Source organism: Galendromus occidentalis, unplaced genomic scaffold (genome assembly GCF_000255335.2).
Source record: "Galendromus occidentalis unplaced genomic scaffold, Mocc_1.1 scf7180000077477, whole genome shotgun sequence".
Taxonomy (NCBI): Eukaryota; Metazoa; Arthropoda; class Arachnida; order Mesostigmata; family Phytoseiidae; genus Galendromus; species Galendromus occidentalis.
This window is the reverse complement of record NW_003805465.1, coordinates 455,193-474,011: the sequence shown is the minus strand read 5'-3', so window position 1 is coordinate 474,011 and position 18,819 is coordinate 455,193. Positions and strand designations below refer to the sequence as shown.

The window sequence follows — 18,819 nt, the reverse complement described above, 5'->3', positions numbered from 1 at the left end:
GGGTCTGACTGCCTCGCTGCTTGTCCCCCGTTCCTTCCATCTCCTTACACGGAAACCGAACGCCGACGTTCCGTAGCTTCGGGTGACAACGGCGTTGAAAGGTTTCAGAGACCTCCGATGCTGGTTTGACATCCCGAAAAACGAGAAGACAGCCCATGAGAAGTATTCTCGATGCGCAAGCAATGAAACATTAGAATCGAGTATTATGGGAGAAGAATGGCCCGTACTACATGCTTCACGAATTTTCAAAAATCCGGAGACGTCCATCCTGCACTTGTTATGCGCGCGCGGGAGTTTTCCGTCGATTTACTCGAGATGTGCTTCATCGACTAGTTTCCGATAGCAGCGAGCTTGCGTGCGGTTGGGGTGAAGTCAGTCGTTCCTAATTACTCGGACCTCTCATGAAGTCCGTCTATGAAAACCTCCAGTAGCACAATGTTCTGCGAACCCTATCTGATTTCCGACGGGTGGTCTGAGCCGGACAGATGTTGCTGGCTGCTTCTCACAGAACTTGTCGGACTCGAGTCTCGTTCGCCTGAAACACGCATCCCTGATGATGAGTCCATTAATTTCGTAGGAGGGGATCTTATCAGCGTTTACCGAATTTCTCACTCTCATTGAATAGATTTAAATTGATCTCCCCATGCCCTTGAAGGGCTTCTCTCGGGGCATCTCGAAATCGACCCAGAACATCACCATTTTTCTCTTGTGAAAAATCAGGGAGTAGACCGAAATTGCTTAGAATCGTTCCTCTCACCATCGAGCCAAGTCCATAATACAGATTCTTGCCGGACCGGTGTCCGCCGTTATCAGCTTGTTCTGCCCGCTCGCAATCACTCGGAAGAGAGGACGCCGGCGCCGTACGGAGCGGCTGCTCTACGGTGTCAACTTAAATAATGACACAGATAAAACCAGATAAACCAGGTGCTTAACCAAAGTGGGATAAGCTTCCTCTTTTTTCCCGTATATTATCTCGGGAGAGCTCCGCGGTCGAGTAGATAGAGAAGCCCGGCTTCTAGTTTCATCTCATCGGGCTCCATCGATCGAGCACAGAAATGAGGAAACTGGCTGCGATGAAGATCCGAGATTGTATGTGATATTCTAAGGCACGAACTATTCGAGGCAGCCATGAGGAGCGCTGACAAATATCATCTCGTGGATACTCCACGGTCGGGTGAGTCGACGATTCGACGAGTAATTGCGTATGTGTCGCGGAATGATCCGTGAGACGCGTGCGCGGTGAAAATGCTACAGATGTGTCTACGACATCCGCGCAAGAAAATTCTATGAATCGCACTGCCGACGCGATCAGTTCTGCAATCGAGTACCGGGCGTGTGGTTCATCCCAGCAATCAATATCTTGCGCATTGAATGGAAGTACCAGAATACTGAATCGGATTGAAAAGGCTGCAGAAGAAACTGATTGTGAGTTCCGTCTCCGAGTGAAGCCCAAGCGAAGGAAACTTGATTGAAGACTGTGCGAGGTCGGCGCGAGAAGATTACACGGCACAAAGTTGCTGCACGGCAACCACCGTCAAGCGAGTCCTCGAACAAAGTGAATGTCGGCAAATTCCACAGACTTCAATTGACGACCATTGAACACTGAGAAACGTCACCGTGGTTGGTCTCTATCCTGGTAGCTAGCTGCGGTCGTTCTCGCATTCGTGTTTTTTCCGTGACCGACGGAATGAGGAATACGTAACATCTTCACATTGAAGATTCGATGGGCAGGCGTTCTCCCGTTCGGCCTAATCTCCGGCGCGAAGCAATCCTATCCATTCACAAGGTCGACCTTATTATTCGCTCGATAATCTATCCCTCATCGGTGGTAGGGAGCGCATGTGTATGGAATCATCATCCTCGCGAATGCGCATGATCATCCCGGTCTTCTCGAGAGAAGAGCTTTTTTTTCAGCATCCCTCTCGTGACGTCCGAACCAATGCACTCATTCTACCACTCTGTCAGTCAATCGAGGTTTGAGACACGACTGACATCTGTGGAGGACGAACGGGGGTTAGTTAATCTACGTCAATGAAGATATTAATGCATCTATTATTGATAGAGTGATCAAGCCTGCTGTTGTCGTAGCTATGCCGGAGGCTCCCTTTTCGGTCCCTTTCGCTGTTGACAGCGGGAGACGTTGCCGCTGAGGTCCGCCGAGCGTGCGGGATTATTTGTCACAATTACCACTGTCGGATTCGGGACTCACCCTCACGCTAACGCATCTCGCTCCTGATTCTAATCGCTTATCGTATTTATATTTGTCCGCCCCTGAGCGTGGAGCAACCACAATCGCGCCCAGCATCGCTCGCGATTTCTTTCACGAATATATTCGAGATTCCAGAGTTCCACCCTCGACTCAAATGTTGCTAGACATCGGTTACGGAATCTGAGGTCGTCCTTGCTCCTTCAAGCGAGAGACGCATTTCGGATGTTCCGCGTCCCGAGTTGGAGGAATCGAATTCAATCTTTTCACGGGTCTTCCTTACATTCTTTCCGGATTCCGCCGATGTCATCCATGTATCAGCTCCCCAATAACCACAAAGCTCACCGTTCGAATAGCAACGTTCGAGGGAAGGAGCTCCACATAATTATCGTAAGGATCCGGAGAAGAAATTATAGCTCTGGAACTCGGGGTCAGATTTGCTCGGAAGCCTCGTGGAGATCTCTTTTCCCGCGAACAGGATCGCACTGAACCAGTGGATGCAGTCAGCCGAGTTTCCCGTAAGTGAACTTTCGATCGAAGTATGAACCCGATCATGTCAAGATGAGGCCCAAAAAAACATATGACTCTACGGCTGAAGGGACTCGATGAAGTTATTTTCGGGACTACTGGAAGAGGTTTCGAAGATGCGCAATATAACGCAATATAATATAAGGATGCGTAAAATACCCTGATCAAGATCACGTATTATGCGATTTAAGACCGATTAAGGATCCAATTTATTGTGAAAAAATTATCGGCGACGTCGTCGGATACTCCGATCATCGATGTTAGAATCGAGAGGGAATGAGATTTCTCTGACTTTTTTCCCTTTTCTTTCTCGAGTCTCCGAAACTGAAATCGCTGCTGATGGATCGGCTCATGAGCGTCTCACAAGAAAGTGTGCTAACAGACTGTTGTCTAGCCGGCTGTCAGTTCGGTTCAAGCCTCAAGCATGGAACCCCCACAAAACGTCTTCATCTAGAGCAATTTGGGGCACCCTATGCTACGACGGCAACGGCTGCTTCTGCTGTTCCAGTCAGACTCCTCAGAGAATGGTGCTCCCTCCTTTGATCATGCTGAGTTAGAATAAAGGGATCGTCGAAGCCACCGCCGACAAGAGCGATGACGACGGCTTCGCCGCGAAACTGGCCGACCGAACGAGCAAACGACACCATACGGAAAACGGCCGTGCCTAATTGCATAAACGACCGCCTGCTTGATTATGTCCTCATTCGGCGCTAGGCGATGCGAGGAGCCCTGCCGAACGTTTGAGATATTCAAATGCGGAGACTTTTCCGATAAAACGACCACAGGCTCACAGAAACTACGAGATCTTCATTCTTCCGAGTTCCTCGGTGGGATCGTTTTGCTCGACCGGGTGCGAGATGATGCTCCCGGTAGATCGAAAAACCTGGAAGAGATCTTCGTCGGCTTTTCGAAAGAGAACATCGGCTCGTTACCGCGGAAGTGAGTCGATCTCTTGCAATCAGAGATGCCCATCACTCTCTCACAATGCTGGATGAGGTGGAGTGAAAAGGAAATCTGAACGGGCAGCGGGGACGCCAGAGTCGCACTCAGAAGAATTTATTAACGTGACAATTGCTTGCCGCAATCAAACCGCCAGCGCATGTCATTTGCATAGAGGCGCTCACGCTTTGTTAGGAACTGGCTTTCGGGCTCTCCGCTTGAAAGAGGCTGGGTGACTTGGTGCTGACGCTGTTTCTTTCATTATCATATAATTCTGAACAAAACGTTTTCCGACTACGTGAATTCATCAGCGTGCGTGTCCGGTAGAGTAGACGACGCTGAACGGGAAAGAATCGAGTAAAACACGATGAGAGAAATACCCCGGGTCTCCCAGGGGTCGTCTCCCGATGCTTCTGTCGAGGTAGGCATCGTGGTCGTCGCTGTTGGCGTTGCCGACTCCCGTCCGCTGCTGACTTTTATCAGTTGTCTGGCATCTGGCACAAAATTAATAATGTCGACTTATCATCTGGCGAGTCTCGCGTTCATCTTCTTCATGAAAGTCTCTAGCTTCAGCGCTCGATGCAGAAAACAAAGCATCACGAAAAAAACGCGCTGCTCGATTCTTTGGACATCTATGATAAGTCTCCATGAGTTTTACTCGTCATTGGCACACGAGATCGGGCATGAATTCCCCCCGGCAGGCTCGGAACCGGAAAAATTCATGAATGGGAGACGAGCCATCACTTCATGATGTGTACTTCGTTGCTGCAACGGAAATCAGCCTCCGTTTCATCGCAGAGTTGCTTGATCGAAGCTGCACCTGAGTAGCCGTGTTGACTTTGTACATCGAATTCAAGTGTCGATCGCATTCTAGCTGTAGAATAAATATCAACCTATATTTCTGTTTCCGGGGTTCGCTTGGGGAAGAAACCTCCGCAATCAGCAGGTCAGCTCCAACTGTGCAAGTCAAATTGTCAGATACCCCGAGTGTATCGCAAGAAGTTATTCCGAAATTCTCCGTGGACCAAAATGTTGTTTGAGTCTTCCGGCACCATCTGAGCTTGGTGCCTTCTCTTGATTTAGTGGCCGCGTTCCTCGCTCAGCAATTCTCATCAGGTGATAATGATTTCAGTGGACTTCCCATGGGCTAGACGCTAGATAATATCCCCTCCAGCCCCTTGTATGGGAGGAATTCAACTGATAGTGGAATGGCAAACCTCTGTCCAATTTTCGAATTTCTGTTGTCGGAACATCCGATACCCCGTTCGCCTCCAATGACTGAAAACAGACTAATGATATTTTCGTGAGGAACAGCGAGAGTCTAAAATCTGTTTCGACAATGTGTAATTAGCAACGGATGAGACGCCCGAGGAGGAGAAAAACCCACGAGGGAGAAAAACATTCAACAAAATTTCAGAGCGTCACGAGCATCATTTGAGTTGATGTCATATAATTGCATAGGTCTTTTTTGCAGCTAAATTCTAGCCGGCCTCGTTCATTATCGCTTCGAAACATGGTCATTTGATGATGTTGTGATGGTCGTGATGACGATGCTGTTGCTCTGAAAACTTCTGTCCCGGTGCACTTTTCGATGATCGCACGGGAGCGATCCCTCCGAGCATCTCGTTTCTGTTCTCAAACGTACTTTTCTTGTACCGTTCATTTATAATTACGCCGAATTACACCCTGACAAGCTGAATATAGTCTCTAATAAATTCCCATCCCATGCATTCGTCTGCCTTCGAAATTCCAGCTCGGTGGAGCCCTGGATCGTTGTACTTGAAATGTCAGACACCGCAAACGGTAAATAATTCCTCTGTCAAAGAACTAGGTGAACTCGTTTCGGTCCCAGGCTGAGGCAGCTTGATGACTTAATCGTGCGTTGGTAGTCTCCGAGTGAGTCTCCGTCTCATCCGCCAGCTGGGTTTCCGCAAAAAAGTAGTTCATTCTTAAGCTGTCATGCGGAGTCGATAGAGCAACAATACGAAAACGAAGACGTGGTCATATATGATACTTTTGAGCCTGAGGGAAGAAAATTACTCTTTTCCGCTCGAGCAGAGCATCTGTTCAAGCCGCGGCTTCGCCTACGGTCACCTATGTATGTTGGCTTCCCTCCACTGCTTGCTTACTTACTTCATCAGTTCAGTGGACGAACTGGCTCACACACCGGAGGACGGACGCAGATGCCTTCGCCCGCCTGTCCGTCCCTCCATTCGTCTGACGTCTCAATTCATCCAATATTACGACGGCACAGCGTCGGCACCCCATGGCCCAGTCAAGTTGAGCATCATCCCAGCCGAGCGGCCGGTCGGCCAGCCAGCCAGCCGCTCAGACGGATGAACGGGCGGCCAGTCAGCGATCCAACGCTAATTCTGGGGGCGCGCCCTTGGCTCGAGAGAACCGCGGGAGGGCTGACTCGGTACCAAAGTGCAGGGCTGACTATTTGGTTGTTCGCCCGGCCGCACGACTCGCGAAGTGGGAACGATGGCGGAAAGCGTCTCTAGAGGTGTCTACGTTCAAGAATGCGTGATCTCCTCGCTGTTATTATTGGACGGACCAATCAGCATGTTAGCTGTTGACGCTAGGCCGTCAGCCGCGCGCGCGCTTACACTTTCGACAAGATCCTTACGTATAAGTCGAGTTCTAGGAACAGCACCCCAGCCTCCCCCACGGGTTTTGAGGCGAATGACTCAATCGAAATATTTTCGTCTTCCTAGAGAAGTTTGAGTTCTCTGTCTCTCCGATCGCACCTCTTATCAGAAAGAGGATCCCGACTCATCGCTGGCATTTGAAGCGATCCGCAGAAAAATATATTCTACCTCTAAGAACTCAGTGCACGGGGCCGAATGCTAGGGAAAAAGGATCAATGGGGAACGACCTCACTTCGCAAATAACCTCAGATTCGTACAGGGAGTCAATCAGGATCAAATCCCTCCGTGAATCCTAACCCGCGGGAACGGCGGAAATCTGTTCAGGTCACGGATGTCATAGAAGAGACGGTTTGGAGGCTCAAATCCAAGCACATTGTCCCAAGTCTCAGCTCCTGAATGGTCTACGCGCTTCCAAGCCTGATTTTCGAAAATGAAGACTCATAAATCACATATGACCCCGTCGTCGACGTCACGGGGCTCGTGTATTCACTAGAAGGGCCGGCAGAGCTTTGAGTTATTATTTTTTATAGAACAACTGCCCATCAAGCACAGGTGGTGTTTGTTGGCGCCGCTCGAGGACATTGGGCGCTCTAAAGCGCAGTCACTGTCGTGTGTACGTTCGACGTGGCTGCCCATGTTCTCAACATCAGCGACATCAACAGAGGAGGAGGAGAATAAAAACAAGCTCATTTATCATCAGTCGAGAACGCCAACAACAACTTGGAACAAATGAAGAGATCCCCAGCATGTGTTAGATCTGTGTAGAGGCGACGGGGTCCCTCGCGAGAGTCGCCTCGGACTTCATGCAGCTTGGATGCATTCCCTTCAAGAGGAGCTGAACTCCACCCTATGGCTCTTACTCGGTCGAAATGCTCACGACCAGAAATTATTCTCGTGTTCGAGCATCGCTCGACTTTCATTTGTTCTATTTTTCAGCTCAGGACCTTTGTTAGGGATCGGTGATCCTGCTGGAATCGCACGCAGATTCCTGTCGCTGCTGGGTGGAAGGATAATTTGCGTTCTCTTGGCGCCACACTAGAAGGGCTCTCCCGGAGCTCGGGAGATCAAAACCGTGGCTTTCACAGCGCCAACCCTCAATGAACCCCATTCATATCCGGCCACACGCACACCCATCGGCCAGTGAATGGGACGCGTAGGTATTCCCTGAAATGTCCGCCCTGAGGATTCCGCCCACTTACCGAGAGCCTTCAGTTCCACCTGGCCTAGCTCTGAGAGCTCGGTCTCTAATTACATCATTAGTCTCGTGAAAGGACAGTCGTGAAGAAATGATTCACCGAGTAGAATCGGAGCGTTCGCATTACCTCGCCGAATAATAGTTTCGGATAATCAGGGATGAATCTCCGGGCCACGAAAGTCTTTTGAACTCCGGAATCGTCCGCATGGGGAAGCGGCCGTCTCACTGCATGGCAACGTTCAGGACAGAGACCGGCGACGATAGACATCCGTCTGAAAAGTTCCACGAAACCTTCCCCTACGGACGGAAGGAAGTGGGTGTTGCGCCCAACGGTCTCCTTTCTGTATTAGATAGATGAAGACGTCAATCTTGAACGCGGCACGGCTGTAACGAAGATGAAAGGCCCGAACCGAGCGGAACGTATTCTGTTTGAACTCTGATTGAACTCAAGCCAACTGAGTGAAATAAGGGGGCGAATCCAGCTGCCTGTGTCCCGGTCGCTGCTTGTTACTTCGGCGACGTCGGACACGATCGCTTTTCGATCACGAAATCATAGTCCGTCTGAACTCAGGTTCCGTGAGTATGAAGGCGGTTCCCCGAGGAAAGTTCGCCGTCCATTCTCGACCCTGACGGCTTGCTGAGATTTCGCCGTATGTCTTCGAGTCGTAGGAGACACGCGCTCGATGAATTAATCCGACGCGGGTATTTTTCTTTCGGAGATGCATCGCCAGCCTCCGGTTCCTCAGTCGATTGGAGACGGAGGGCGCAGACTTAGGTTGACGACGGAGCACGACAGCGCAAGATCGACTGCTAAGAAAACGTAAGATCAATGATCTCTTGTAGCGGCGGCAAACGGTAACAGCCGCGAAAGCAGCAAACCCCGCCGACAGAACGTGGAATTGAAGTTTTCGACAGACGAGTAACATCTATCTTCACCTGATACATTTCGGCTACAGAAGAGGAAAGCCCATGGAACAAAGTTTGAAACAGAGCGAACACTCAGGTCTGAGCGAGCCAACGATAGATAGACTTAGGAAACTTGCTTTGCTTTTATAGTGGTGGAGAGCTTTCGCTAGCGGCCGGCCTGAGCTTCTTGTTCGTTAAATAAGCCGTCAACGGCGTGGCGCAGCCAGCACAGCAGATATGAAAAATGACTCTTGAAATTACCTCCGAGTCTAGAACAGATGCATTCTGAGGATGGCGGGAGGGTAGCAAGTCATTCGGCGAGAGGAAAGGATTCGTGGGGGTTCAGGCCGACAGAATAGGTACAAGCTCAGCTGAGAAGGTTTCTCAATTAGTCGCTTTGGCTCGTTGCCTAGTTCCTGAACAATATCTGATCAAAGCTCCAGTTTCCTCTTGCCATTTCTTCTACTCTGTGCTGCGGACGGAGTCTGGGTGAAAATCACCCAGTAACGAGATTTTCCCGACTTAGTGAGTTCCGCTCTCGGATGCTGGCAAGTATTTCCTGCGGGACACGATTTGGCGGAATGTGACACGAGCTCGGGTTTGTGATGATGATGGAGCGCAATGATCAATATCATCGTTCTGCCTCCGTTCACTCAGCAAACTCGGTGAACTGTCCAATCTAGAGGGGGGCGAAGCGCAGATACTCCACGCCGGGATCAATGGTATTCTCCGACTCGGATCGACGGCTACATTCGGCGTCCAGTAAGGAAATCTAATCTCGAACCCACGCTTCAGGAGATCATATTCAGTGAACAGTCATTCTCTCGCCGCCTTCACAGGAGTGGCGTCCCCCTCGACGGCGATAACGACCAGAACGAGATCCTAGCAGAATATGTTGCGATATCCCTCTGAGAGCGAAGAATGAAGTGAGTAGACAGGTCACCGAGATCATGAATGAAGGTCACCTCTTGGGTCGAAGGAGCCTGAACTAGAAAGGACCCCGACCTCATGAGCTCCCCGCGACTATTTGCATGTCAGAATCAAGGTGAGCAGCCACACTATTACCTACGGCTCCGAAAGGAGTCTGAGTAGGTAAATGAGATTCTATGATTCTCCTGCAACCCAACTCGAGCAAAGAGAACCGGGGGAAATCACAGATTGCTATCGGTTCGGTCGGAAATACTCGTCGGATTCTCCGGCTACGTTCTCGTGAGGGAAATTCTTGATCTTCCTCTGCCTATCGCTTGCCTGCGGGGCTCCCTGTGCTCGTCTCCGGAGAGCTAAATTCTGTCAGGAACATCTGGGATAACTATTATTTTCTCTCAGCGAAAAAAGACTTATCCTAATTGGTTCGCTTCCTTCGGGAGTGAAACGCCTAGAGCTTCGAATCTGAGAAAGTTCACCATGGATCTATCCCAGAGTTGAGGTCAAGGCTTATTCTGGGGGAGCTCTCGAATTCGACTACTGTAGGGCATTTTGACCAGCGCTCTCTGAAGCGAACATATCAGCTCTCCGATAGGGGGGAAAGCCCTCCAGCAGTCCAGCATGCCCTCAGGATTCAATCGCCGGGGGACCCGGAAGCAACGGGATCGATTAAGGGCTCCCCGGAATTCTATGCGGAGACCCGCGCTTGGGAAATAGTGTTTTCGGTCTTGTCATCGCCGCGTATCCGTGCCCTCAGGTGAAGAATCATGCATATTGTTATGGAATGCAGTCCGAGCTCGGATGTCGATCTCACCGCCGAAGGAAACATCCGCGGCGAGCCTAGTCACAGAAAATTCCATGGATCTTTTTCTGAGGCCGGAGGGACCCGAATAAGGCTTCTGCGATCCAATATCACTGGAGCGCCTTCTTGTGAGTCCGTATCCCTGTCCTGCCTCTCGGTCGCGGATAGCTTCGAAAGATAAAGAAAACAAATTAATATATATCCGAGATGGACAGCGACAAGCAGCGTCCAGCGCGGAGACAAGTCAGAAAAAATTTGAAGAATCCTTCATTTGTTCCTCGGCCGCGGATAGAAGCCTCGGGATCATTTTTAACGCGGGAACGATGGTTCGGATGCCGTCACTGCAATGCGACGACAAATAGGGGAATCTCGCTGAGATTGATGAAAGTTTTCCCGGGAATTTATGACGAGGCATCTGACGGTCGATCACGGCCGCTAGCGATGGTCGAACTTCTGCATCAGGGTTGAGTCGAAGAGAACTTGATCGAAGGCACGACATTATAGATTGATTGCGGAGCTAATATCAATGAAGAACAGATTACCTTCTGCGGAGGGCTGATAGATAGAAGCTCGGGAAACCTAGAAGCAGAATGCTTTCAGAGTCGCCCCTGGACCCAACCGGGAGTCGACTGAATGAATGGCGCGAGTCGTTACCTCATAACACTCTTTTCGCCTCCTCCATCGGAACACGGTGGTCTAATGAGTAGAATGCTCTCCGCGAAACAAGTGCTTGATTGATGGAACTCATAGTGATGGTCCGAGAAAAAAATAAGTTCGAATCAAGTCAGCCATTGATGTCCTCATCACCCTAACGGCGCGACGGTGACCGCCTCACCATGTTGAGTGTGTTAGCGACGTGTTCGGTGATGGATGATGGAAGCCACTCTCGTTCAGGCTGGCTCGTCCCGCGATTTCAGTCTCGGTTATTCCATCGACGCGACGGTAACGTTCGATTCCTACATAAATTTCCGACCGAGAGTTTCCGATGTGTTGAGCTCAAGTTTCCTTATTCGGTTCATTGAGAACAAGCCGTTCAATTCACTAAACTCATATTTATTGAACTCTGTCTTTTGGGTCAGTTATCAATGCAGCGATTGATTGATAGAATAGTGACTTCTCTTTCATTATCGTAAAGTACAGCGTAGACAATTCATAGTTATATTGTACAGGAAACGCGAGGCGGTGACACTGCTAAGCGTGCCTCACGACTCACGACGGACCGGTCGAGAGAGATGATTTATGTTGGTGTCAACAATTGAGGATGTTGATGAATCCGATGAAAATGACCATGAAAACGAAGTGCCCTATGACGCAACTTCTTCGTCCCTAAATTATTACTTCGATTCATGCAATCGATAGAGGCGGAAGCGAATGTACATTCTTTGGGAAGCTTACTCCTTCAGCCTAGACGTCAAAATAGAACTAGCTTCCCGGGTTTGACTGAGAGCACAACGAAATATTTGTATATATCAAGTCTCACACGTCGCCCTCCCTCCCGACGCTCTGATTCAAAAGGACCGAGCACGCGTTACGAACAATGGAACACTTGGGAGTTGATACAGCAAGCGCAGCGCTCGCGGATTCTCGGTCGGGTATTCTGATAGACGGACGGAAGCGAGACTTGCGAGAAACGGAGGCTGATCGCGACGAGTATCAGCCTTCCTGAGCGGCCGACTGTTGCTCCATGGTGAACAGAGCCCGCACAGTCTCCAAGGGCACTTGGATATTGCCCTGGATGAACTGCAACGCGGCCGATCCGTCCTCTTGTTGTAATAAATTCACACCGTCACTGAGGGACAATTCTCCGTTCGTGGTGCAGGTCCCTAACACTTGACCGTCTGTCAGCATGATTTGTTTCACAACATCTCCGTTCGCGTCGGTCGTTAAGGCCAAAGCAACGGCAGCGTCGCCCTCGCCGATTACAGCGGTTACGGTTGCTGTCGTCGTTTCTTCCCCCCGCATGATGGCTTGCTCGAGAGCAGCGCCTTCCTGGAGCAGAGTTTCATCTTCCTGATCGACCTGTGGATAATGGCATAAGGGATGGCGTCAGTGAAGGGTGGTAATAATCGTGGAGCGCGACCAACAAAATCAATCTGCATACCGCGGTGTCCGAGTCGCTCGAGGAGTCAAAGCACTCTTTGGACCGGACTGAATCCACGACCACTTTTAGTAAATCGCTCTCCGGAGGTCTTTCTTGTGAAATGAAGGGATTGCTCTTTGGAAATCCCCCGGAGTCGACAGGTTCGAGCTCGAAAGAAATCAAGAAGTTCGGACAAGCAGTCTCAAAGTTCCCCCAAAAATCCCACAGAAGTCCTAGCTTCGAGCTCGATTGAAAATTCGCGAAGTCAATGGAAGCTCACGCCGCGAAGAGCGGCACAGTCTCATTGAGCCGCTTGCGCAGGGCAGAAAACAATCTAGGCGAAAAAAAATCGGAAATAAATCCTTGTGATTGGTAAATACCTTGATGTCCTGTACAGCGGTCTGTTGCTGCTCGGCCGGAGCCTCCACGTGCTGCACCGAGACCGGCGTGATTGTTCCGTCTTCGTTTATAACTACGGGTTGACCGTTTTCGTCTTCGTATACTTCTCCTACGACAAGGCTGACTTCCTCATGCTCTTGATCGTTCTCTGCCTCTGACTGATTCATTTGTTGCTGCTGCTGCTGTTGTTGCAATTGCTGTTGAAGCTGCTGCTGCTGTTGTTGATGTTGCTGCTGCTGCTGCTGCTGTTGCTGTAAATGCTGCTGATGATGGTGATGGTGTACGACGGTCACACCGGATGAGGATCCAGCGTGGATCTGCTGCTGTATGTGTTGGGCGGGAGTCACGCTTGGCGGAGTCAAGATGGTAGTTCCCCGGACCGATTGGGGTGTCACTCGAGTTATAGATCCACCGCTTCGGTGAGGATTAGAATTCTGGAGAAGGGAACCTCAATAATTCTCGAGATCAACGCTGTTCGTAAAGCATCCGCAGATCATAGGGGTTCAGTCGAAAATAATTTTGTCTGCGTTGACTTGCCTTCAATAAACTAGTTCCAGGTCGCGCGCCCGCTCTCGGAGCCGCCGTGACCACTCTAAACTGCATGCGTGGCGCGCTGATGATTGCTGGCGTGAACTTCTGGGGAGTCATGGTGACATTCGAAGCGTTGGGAACGTAGCTTTTCGTGTTGCCCACCCGACGCACGATGTTGGGAGGTTGCATGATGGGATGGGAGGTCGATTTGGTAAGCGCCACTGGAATCGGAGACGAGATTGAGAGAACCTGATCGCTCCGATGGAAAGCCTTCCCCGCCCCCTCGATGGAAGCTTTCGCACAAGATCGATGATTGAAAAGGAATGTCACGACGCTACAGCGGATGCCAGATCTCTCACCTGGCGTGGGTCTGTTGTTGACGATAACGTTAGAGCTTGGGGTGGGCGCCGTCGTACTCCGAGAAGGTCCGGTCATAATCACAGATCGCACAACTTCTTTGGGTCGATGAATTATTTGCGCTTTGATAGGGCTCTTCCGCACAACGTCCCTCGGTCTACTCTGATAATTGGGTTTGACAAGGAAATCGAGTTCTGGTTCATAGGCCTCCGGGAGAACTCTGTACACGCCTGGTTTGCGGTTGCCAAGTGCGGCCGAAACCATCTCATCGATTAACTCGACCATGTCTTCGCTGTCCTCCTGTGGGCGAACAATAGAGTTCCGATTGAGAAATTTCCCGATTAAGGCGGCGGGAGGGAATCGATGCGGAAACGATCAGTAGTAGATTCGTCCAGTGAAGATTCCTCCGGATATGCCCAAATTCTTGAGAGAGGAGCACTTACTTGTTTTCCATCGGTGGGGATGAGGAAGTTTTTCCCGAGTTTCTCCGTCTGTTGAAGGAGAGTTTCGAGGTGCACGAGCATGGTGCTCACATCTGGTCTAGGTGGATCGCCTTCTTCGCTTTTGGCAAGGAGAATCTGCCACATCGTCGAGGCTTTAGCCACTCGATGCAAACAGACGTCGAGAACTTCTTTGTCGTTACATTGACGCAAGGCGTCCCTCAAGCGGTTTTTCTTACGCGACGAGACCATATCGACGTAACTCCTGCGCCTGTAGAATAGATTCGGGATGACCTTGAAAATAATTCCCCGAAAGAATTCTGATTGATGGATGTTCATTCTTTAGTCTGGCCGTGTGTCGGTCGGTGCAATGAGAGGAATATCGAGGGGACTCACACTATCTGCTTTCTTTTTTCCTTCTGCTCTTCTTCCTTCTTCTTGACCTCCTCGTCGTCTTCTTCGGGCTCAGTCTCGACGAAATCCTCGACGTTGACCGGTGGCGGTATATTGTCCGGATCCCCGTGCTGCCGATCTCTAAAGTGCTTTGATAGCCGTATCGAGGAAATGTAGGCATGGTCGCATTGAGGACATCGGTATCGTTTGGGTTTCCCGGTCAAGCTCAGATCTGTTCCAACTGAAAAGTTCAGACAGGAAAGTTCAGTACCATGTATTCGCACAAGCTGTCCAGACACAGAAGGAGTCTTCCCAGTCTGTACGGGCGCATAGGCATGGTCAGAAACTATGGAAATTGACTCACGGACAAGTTTGCGACGTTTCCGTTTCACTCCATCTTCGCCCACCTCGACTTCGATGTCGGAATAACCTCCGTCGCTGTTATCCGGCGGAGGCTCTTCGTGGAAATCTAGATGATGGATTCGTTTGTAGTCTCGCACCATGTACGAAGGCGGTCGACTTATTCGTCCGGATCGGGTTCTCGGGACCTGTTTTTTCAAGGCCTCTCGCTCTTCCTTGCTCATGCTGGATCCTTCCGGGTTGATGTCGTCGTCAAACCTGTCATCACTTTGGTCGTTATGAGGTGTATCGCTGCGGCGGCTGCAGGCGCACCCGAAATAACGGAATATGCGAAAAAAATACCTCTTCGCTGGCCGTCCTCTCCCCTTGTAGCCCTTTGGGTGCTGTTTCACGATTTTCGTGGTTTTCGTGATCCTGTTCGGTGTCGCAGCCTTGTCTTTCCTCTCCGCACCATTGGGATAAATGACTCGATAGATGATCCGGGTATTCGTGGCCGGATTGAACACCACAGCGCTTCCACCGTTTTTGATTGCTTTCGCAACTTGTTGCTGTTGCAGAACGTGCGCTATCTGCTGGAGCTGCTCCTGACTCAGAGTTTGAGTCGAGTGGTAGGTGTTTCCCTGCTGTATGATCTGCGTAATTCAACCAATTGATTAACAGCGATATTCTCAAGAAACGATCGAGGGAGCGAGATAGGGAAAAGAGCGTCGACGATTACTCTTCTCCGAATGGAGAAGATCGCCGGGAAGATTGCGAGTTTTTCTCGGCATTCACCTGGATGGGATTGTCACAACTCCCCAGAGGTGGCGTGTTCTCCTGTTGCTCGACCTTCGGAGCGGTACTCGCACCCTCTGCTTGATTTCCTTCGTTTCCATGAACTTGGGCAACCGCTTGTTCGACCAGCTCCCCCGGTGTCAATTCAGCGGGTGGATTAGCGGTCGCAGCCTCCGCATCTGCAGCAGTATCGGCTCCAGATGCCTCGAACGCCTGTTGGAGAATATCCGTCGGCTGTGCGGACGCGTTCGCCGCGGAGCCTTCTAGAGATTCCGACGATGGTTCACCGGTAGCGGCTTCCATCATCTGTTGGTCCGCTGTCGACTGGTACAGCTGATCTTCATCGTTAACTAGGTTCTCGGAAGCTGTAATACAAAGGGGATGCATGAACATTAATTTTTCGCCCGAGTTTCTTCTTACTGAGTGATGGGATGTTTGCTTCTTGATTCGCCAACCAGGAGCCCGAGAGAACTCGAGGATCTTTTTTGATTCCATTCCGAACCTTGGGTGGTGGGCTCTTGCTGCTCAGCCGAGCTGGCTGATGTTCCCGGCTGTTCTAGTTGTTGCTGCTCATCTTGCTGCAATTGTTGCTCCTGCATCGCCTGGTGCGCCGCGATGAGCCTCTCGGCCTCAGCACCGGTAGCGATAATTCGTCCGTTTTCATCAACAGCGATCATCGACGACGACTCGTCTCCCGCCGCACAGTCCGACGAGTTGCCGGCCTGAGATTCCATGGCGTCCATATCCTGTGGTCGGAACTCCTTTAGCAACTAGAGGACACTCCTCGAAACAGGCAAAACTCGCAAAGGATTCCATGAGAAAGCCTCAACTTACCCCTCCAACGTCGCTTATTTCGGGAGCCGATGAAGCGGCGGATTCTTTACCCTTGCTTTCGACATCGATTGGGGCTGAGACATCCATCGACTCATCTTGTTTATCTGTCATTTCAACATCTCCTGTTGATTCTGAACTTCGTGTAACTGTAGGGAGGAACATAAGAGGTTCAATTCGACACTCGCCTCCTACCGTCCCGGGAGGCGATCACCAACATTAACTAGCTTGAGTAAGGATCGCAATCTTCGTCGCCTGGAGGGACTGTCATCGTACCAGCTCTATGTCGACGGGAGACGGACCCTCAATTTGCCATCCGGGGGAGAAAGAGCTGACACGTAACCTCTTCGGCTGGCGCGTGACAGCTCGTATTCTTCGATCTCTCTCAAGTTCTCGAGGCTCGTGCGAGCCAAATAGACGTTCGATTCTCATTCAAGATTTTTGGCATAAGTCGAGGAACCGACGAAGCGAGCCGGATATCGGGGAGTCATTAAAAAATGTAAGCGCAATTCGAGATGTCATCGGTCATCTGACATACGGACGAAGTCGAACACCGGCGACAGCTGCTCCGCGTACTCGCGTAAGCTTCCGTGCACATAGCCACCATAGTGAACTACGATCTATGAGGTCTCGAGCGTTCCTGGATGAATAGATTTGCACATCTCATACCAACCCCATCCTACATGCTGCAAGTGTCGCGCTATGTTCGAGTTGTTCCCGTTTCAGTTGTCAATACCATTCCACTCGTGCGAACCGGCAGCAGAGTTGTATGAGAGCACCATTGCGGAAAGATGGCTTCATCGAGATTATATCGATCAATGATTCATATTTATCGACGGGATTACTCGAATGGCGACGGATCAGTTTGGCACCGAAGAGTTTGTAATCGAACACAGGGTTCTCGAATGAGAGAGTGCGATTTCGAACCCTGACAGGCCTTCCGGACGAAGAGCAAAATCCTTGCGACTAATTGCATGAGTGGGTTTTGATAAGCGATATGACAACACGTCGACGCCATAGGAAAGGGTTCCCGCACTTCTCCCAGTCCCATCAGACTCCTCTTCGTGTTTTCCAACGTATGCATTCGGCTGAGGTATTCGTTCGAGCGACCCAATTGAGAAATGTGTCCGGGAGCCAAATGAGCTTGGGCCCGCCGTCAAGTTTAAATGCGGTTTTCCTTGGAAAATCGTTTTCTTCGAGCAATTCCTACGTGATTATTGGAAATCGGATGTTGGTCGCTATGCTTGGTCTTTCCAGACCCTCGTACGAGTGAGCAAATCGACAAAAGGTCTTATGTCTCTCAAAAAAATCTTGTCAGTCGGCGGAAGCGCCCTGTGCCAGTATCCAACGGCTCCATTTCGATCAGAAAATTTGACGAGAAGCTCACTCGAATACCTGTGACAGGCTTCGTGACACTACCAGATAGCGATAACCGATTAAACTTGCCTGAATTTTGGGGCATTTTCCCAAAAATTCGACTTCTTTTCACAAAGTTAGGCCTGGCACGAAAATATAGCAGCAGCCAGACGATGTCAGCGCCACTCTCGCGTAAAGACCTCTCCGTAAACAAAGGAGCTCTCCCAGGAATCTTTGGCGCTCGATTCGAAAACTCGAGGCGGAGGAGAGCCGATGAAGCGCTGTTTTCTCAATCTAACCGCGCATTACGCAAGATCTCGCTAGGATCAAGCTCCGCTTCTCGGTCATGTCTTGAACGGTCGCTTCCGGGGTTCGTGAGGGGCTTACGCTTTCACCGGCAACTTATGATTTCACACATCTTTCTTTTCACAGAGCAGATCTATCGATCGGACTTAAGGTCCCCACTTGATTTGATTCTCACGGAGCGATGGAGAGATCCTCCAGGGGAGGCAACGGACTCTCCCAATGATCTGGCTCTTATCGAGTGCTGATAGAAAGGTTCATGTAGGGGGTGGGGGGGGGGGCATGGCAAACGCTGGAAACTGAGCACTACCGTTTTCGCCACTGCGAAATGTAGGCAAAATAAGTTTATTCCGAGAACAGGACCTACTAATATGCGTAGCTCCACAGTGGTCCCCTGATACCTGCGGGGAGGGAGTACGAATCACGGGATGATGAAAATTCGCTCGGCAGCTTCCGGTGATTCTCCTAGATTCCTATACCACGGATGGTGTCCGAGGATCTACGGTTCTTTCCGATTTTCTGATTGGCTCCACAGTTTTCAGTTAGGGTATCGACTATGAGGATGTTTATCGGGCTGCTTGTAGACCTCGAGGTTCGCGTTGACTGATTGACCGCACGTATTCATTCATAACAGCAGCTGGAACATGGATGGGAACCTGTCCTGCGCGAACCTCGGGGATATGAGGGAAGCTCAAAGTCTCCTGAAAATTCAAGCATAACATTGCAGTCACCCTAAGCTTCCGCTAAGCCTGAGATGACCAACGACTATCTGGAGATCAGTTTTACGAGGACGATGCAGGCGCGTACTGCAGGTACAGCTGCATCGGGTCCTCGCTCTTTGAAT

At 50.4% G+C, this 18,819-nt stretch overlaps 1 protein-coding gene across 1 annotated transcript; it reads right to left on the bottom strand.

Moving 5' to 3' along the window:
- Positions 1–11,188: 11,188 nt before the first annotated feature.
- Positions 11,189–17,872, bottom strand: LOC100900174 (uncharacterized). The gene is made up of 12 exons (XM_018640215.2): positions 17,763–17,872; positions 16,320–16,465; positions 15,988–16,231; positions 15,486–15,850; positions 15,041–15,343; positions 14,716–14,971; positions 14,402–14,592; positions 13,962–14,252; positions 13,521–13,818; positions 13,168–13,382; positions 12,612–13,064; positions 11,189–12,170 (listed from the first exon to the last, which is right to left on the bottom strand). Exons 1-12 carry the CDS (start codon positions 17,776–17,778, stop codon positions 11,805–11,807), a joined length of 3,144 nt encoding a protein of 1,047 aa, XP_018495731.1. The 5' UTR covers positions 17,779–17,872; the 3' UTR covers positions 11,189–11,804.
- Between the last annotated feature and the right edge of the window lie 947 nt (positions 17,873–18,819).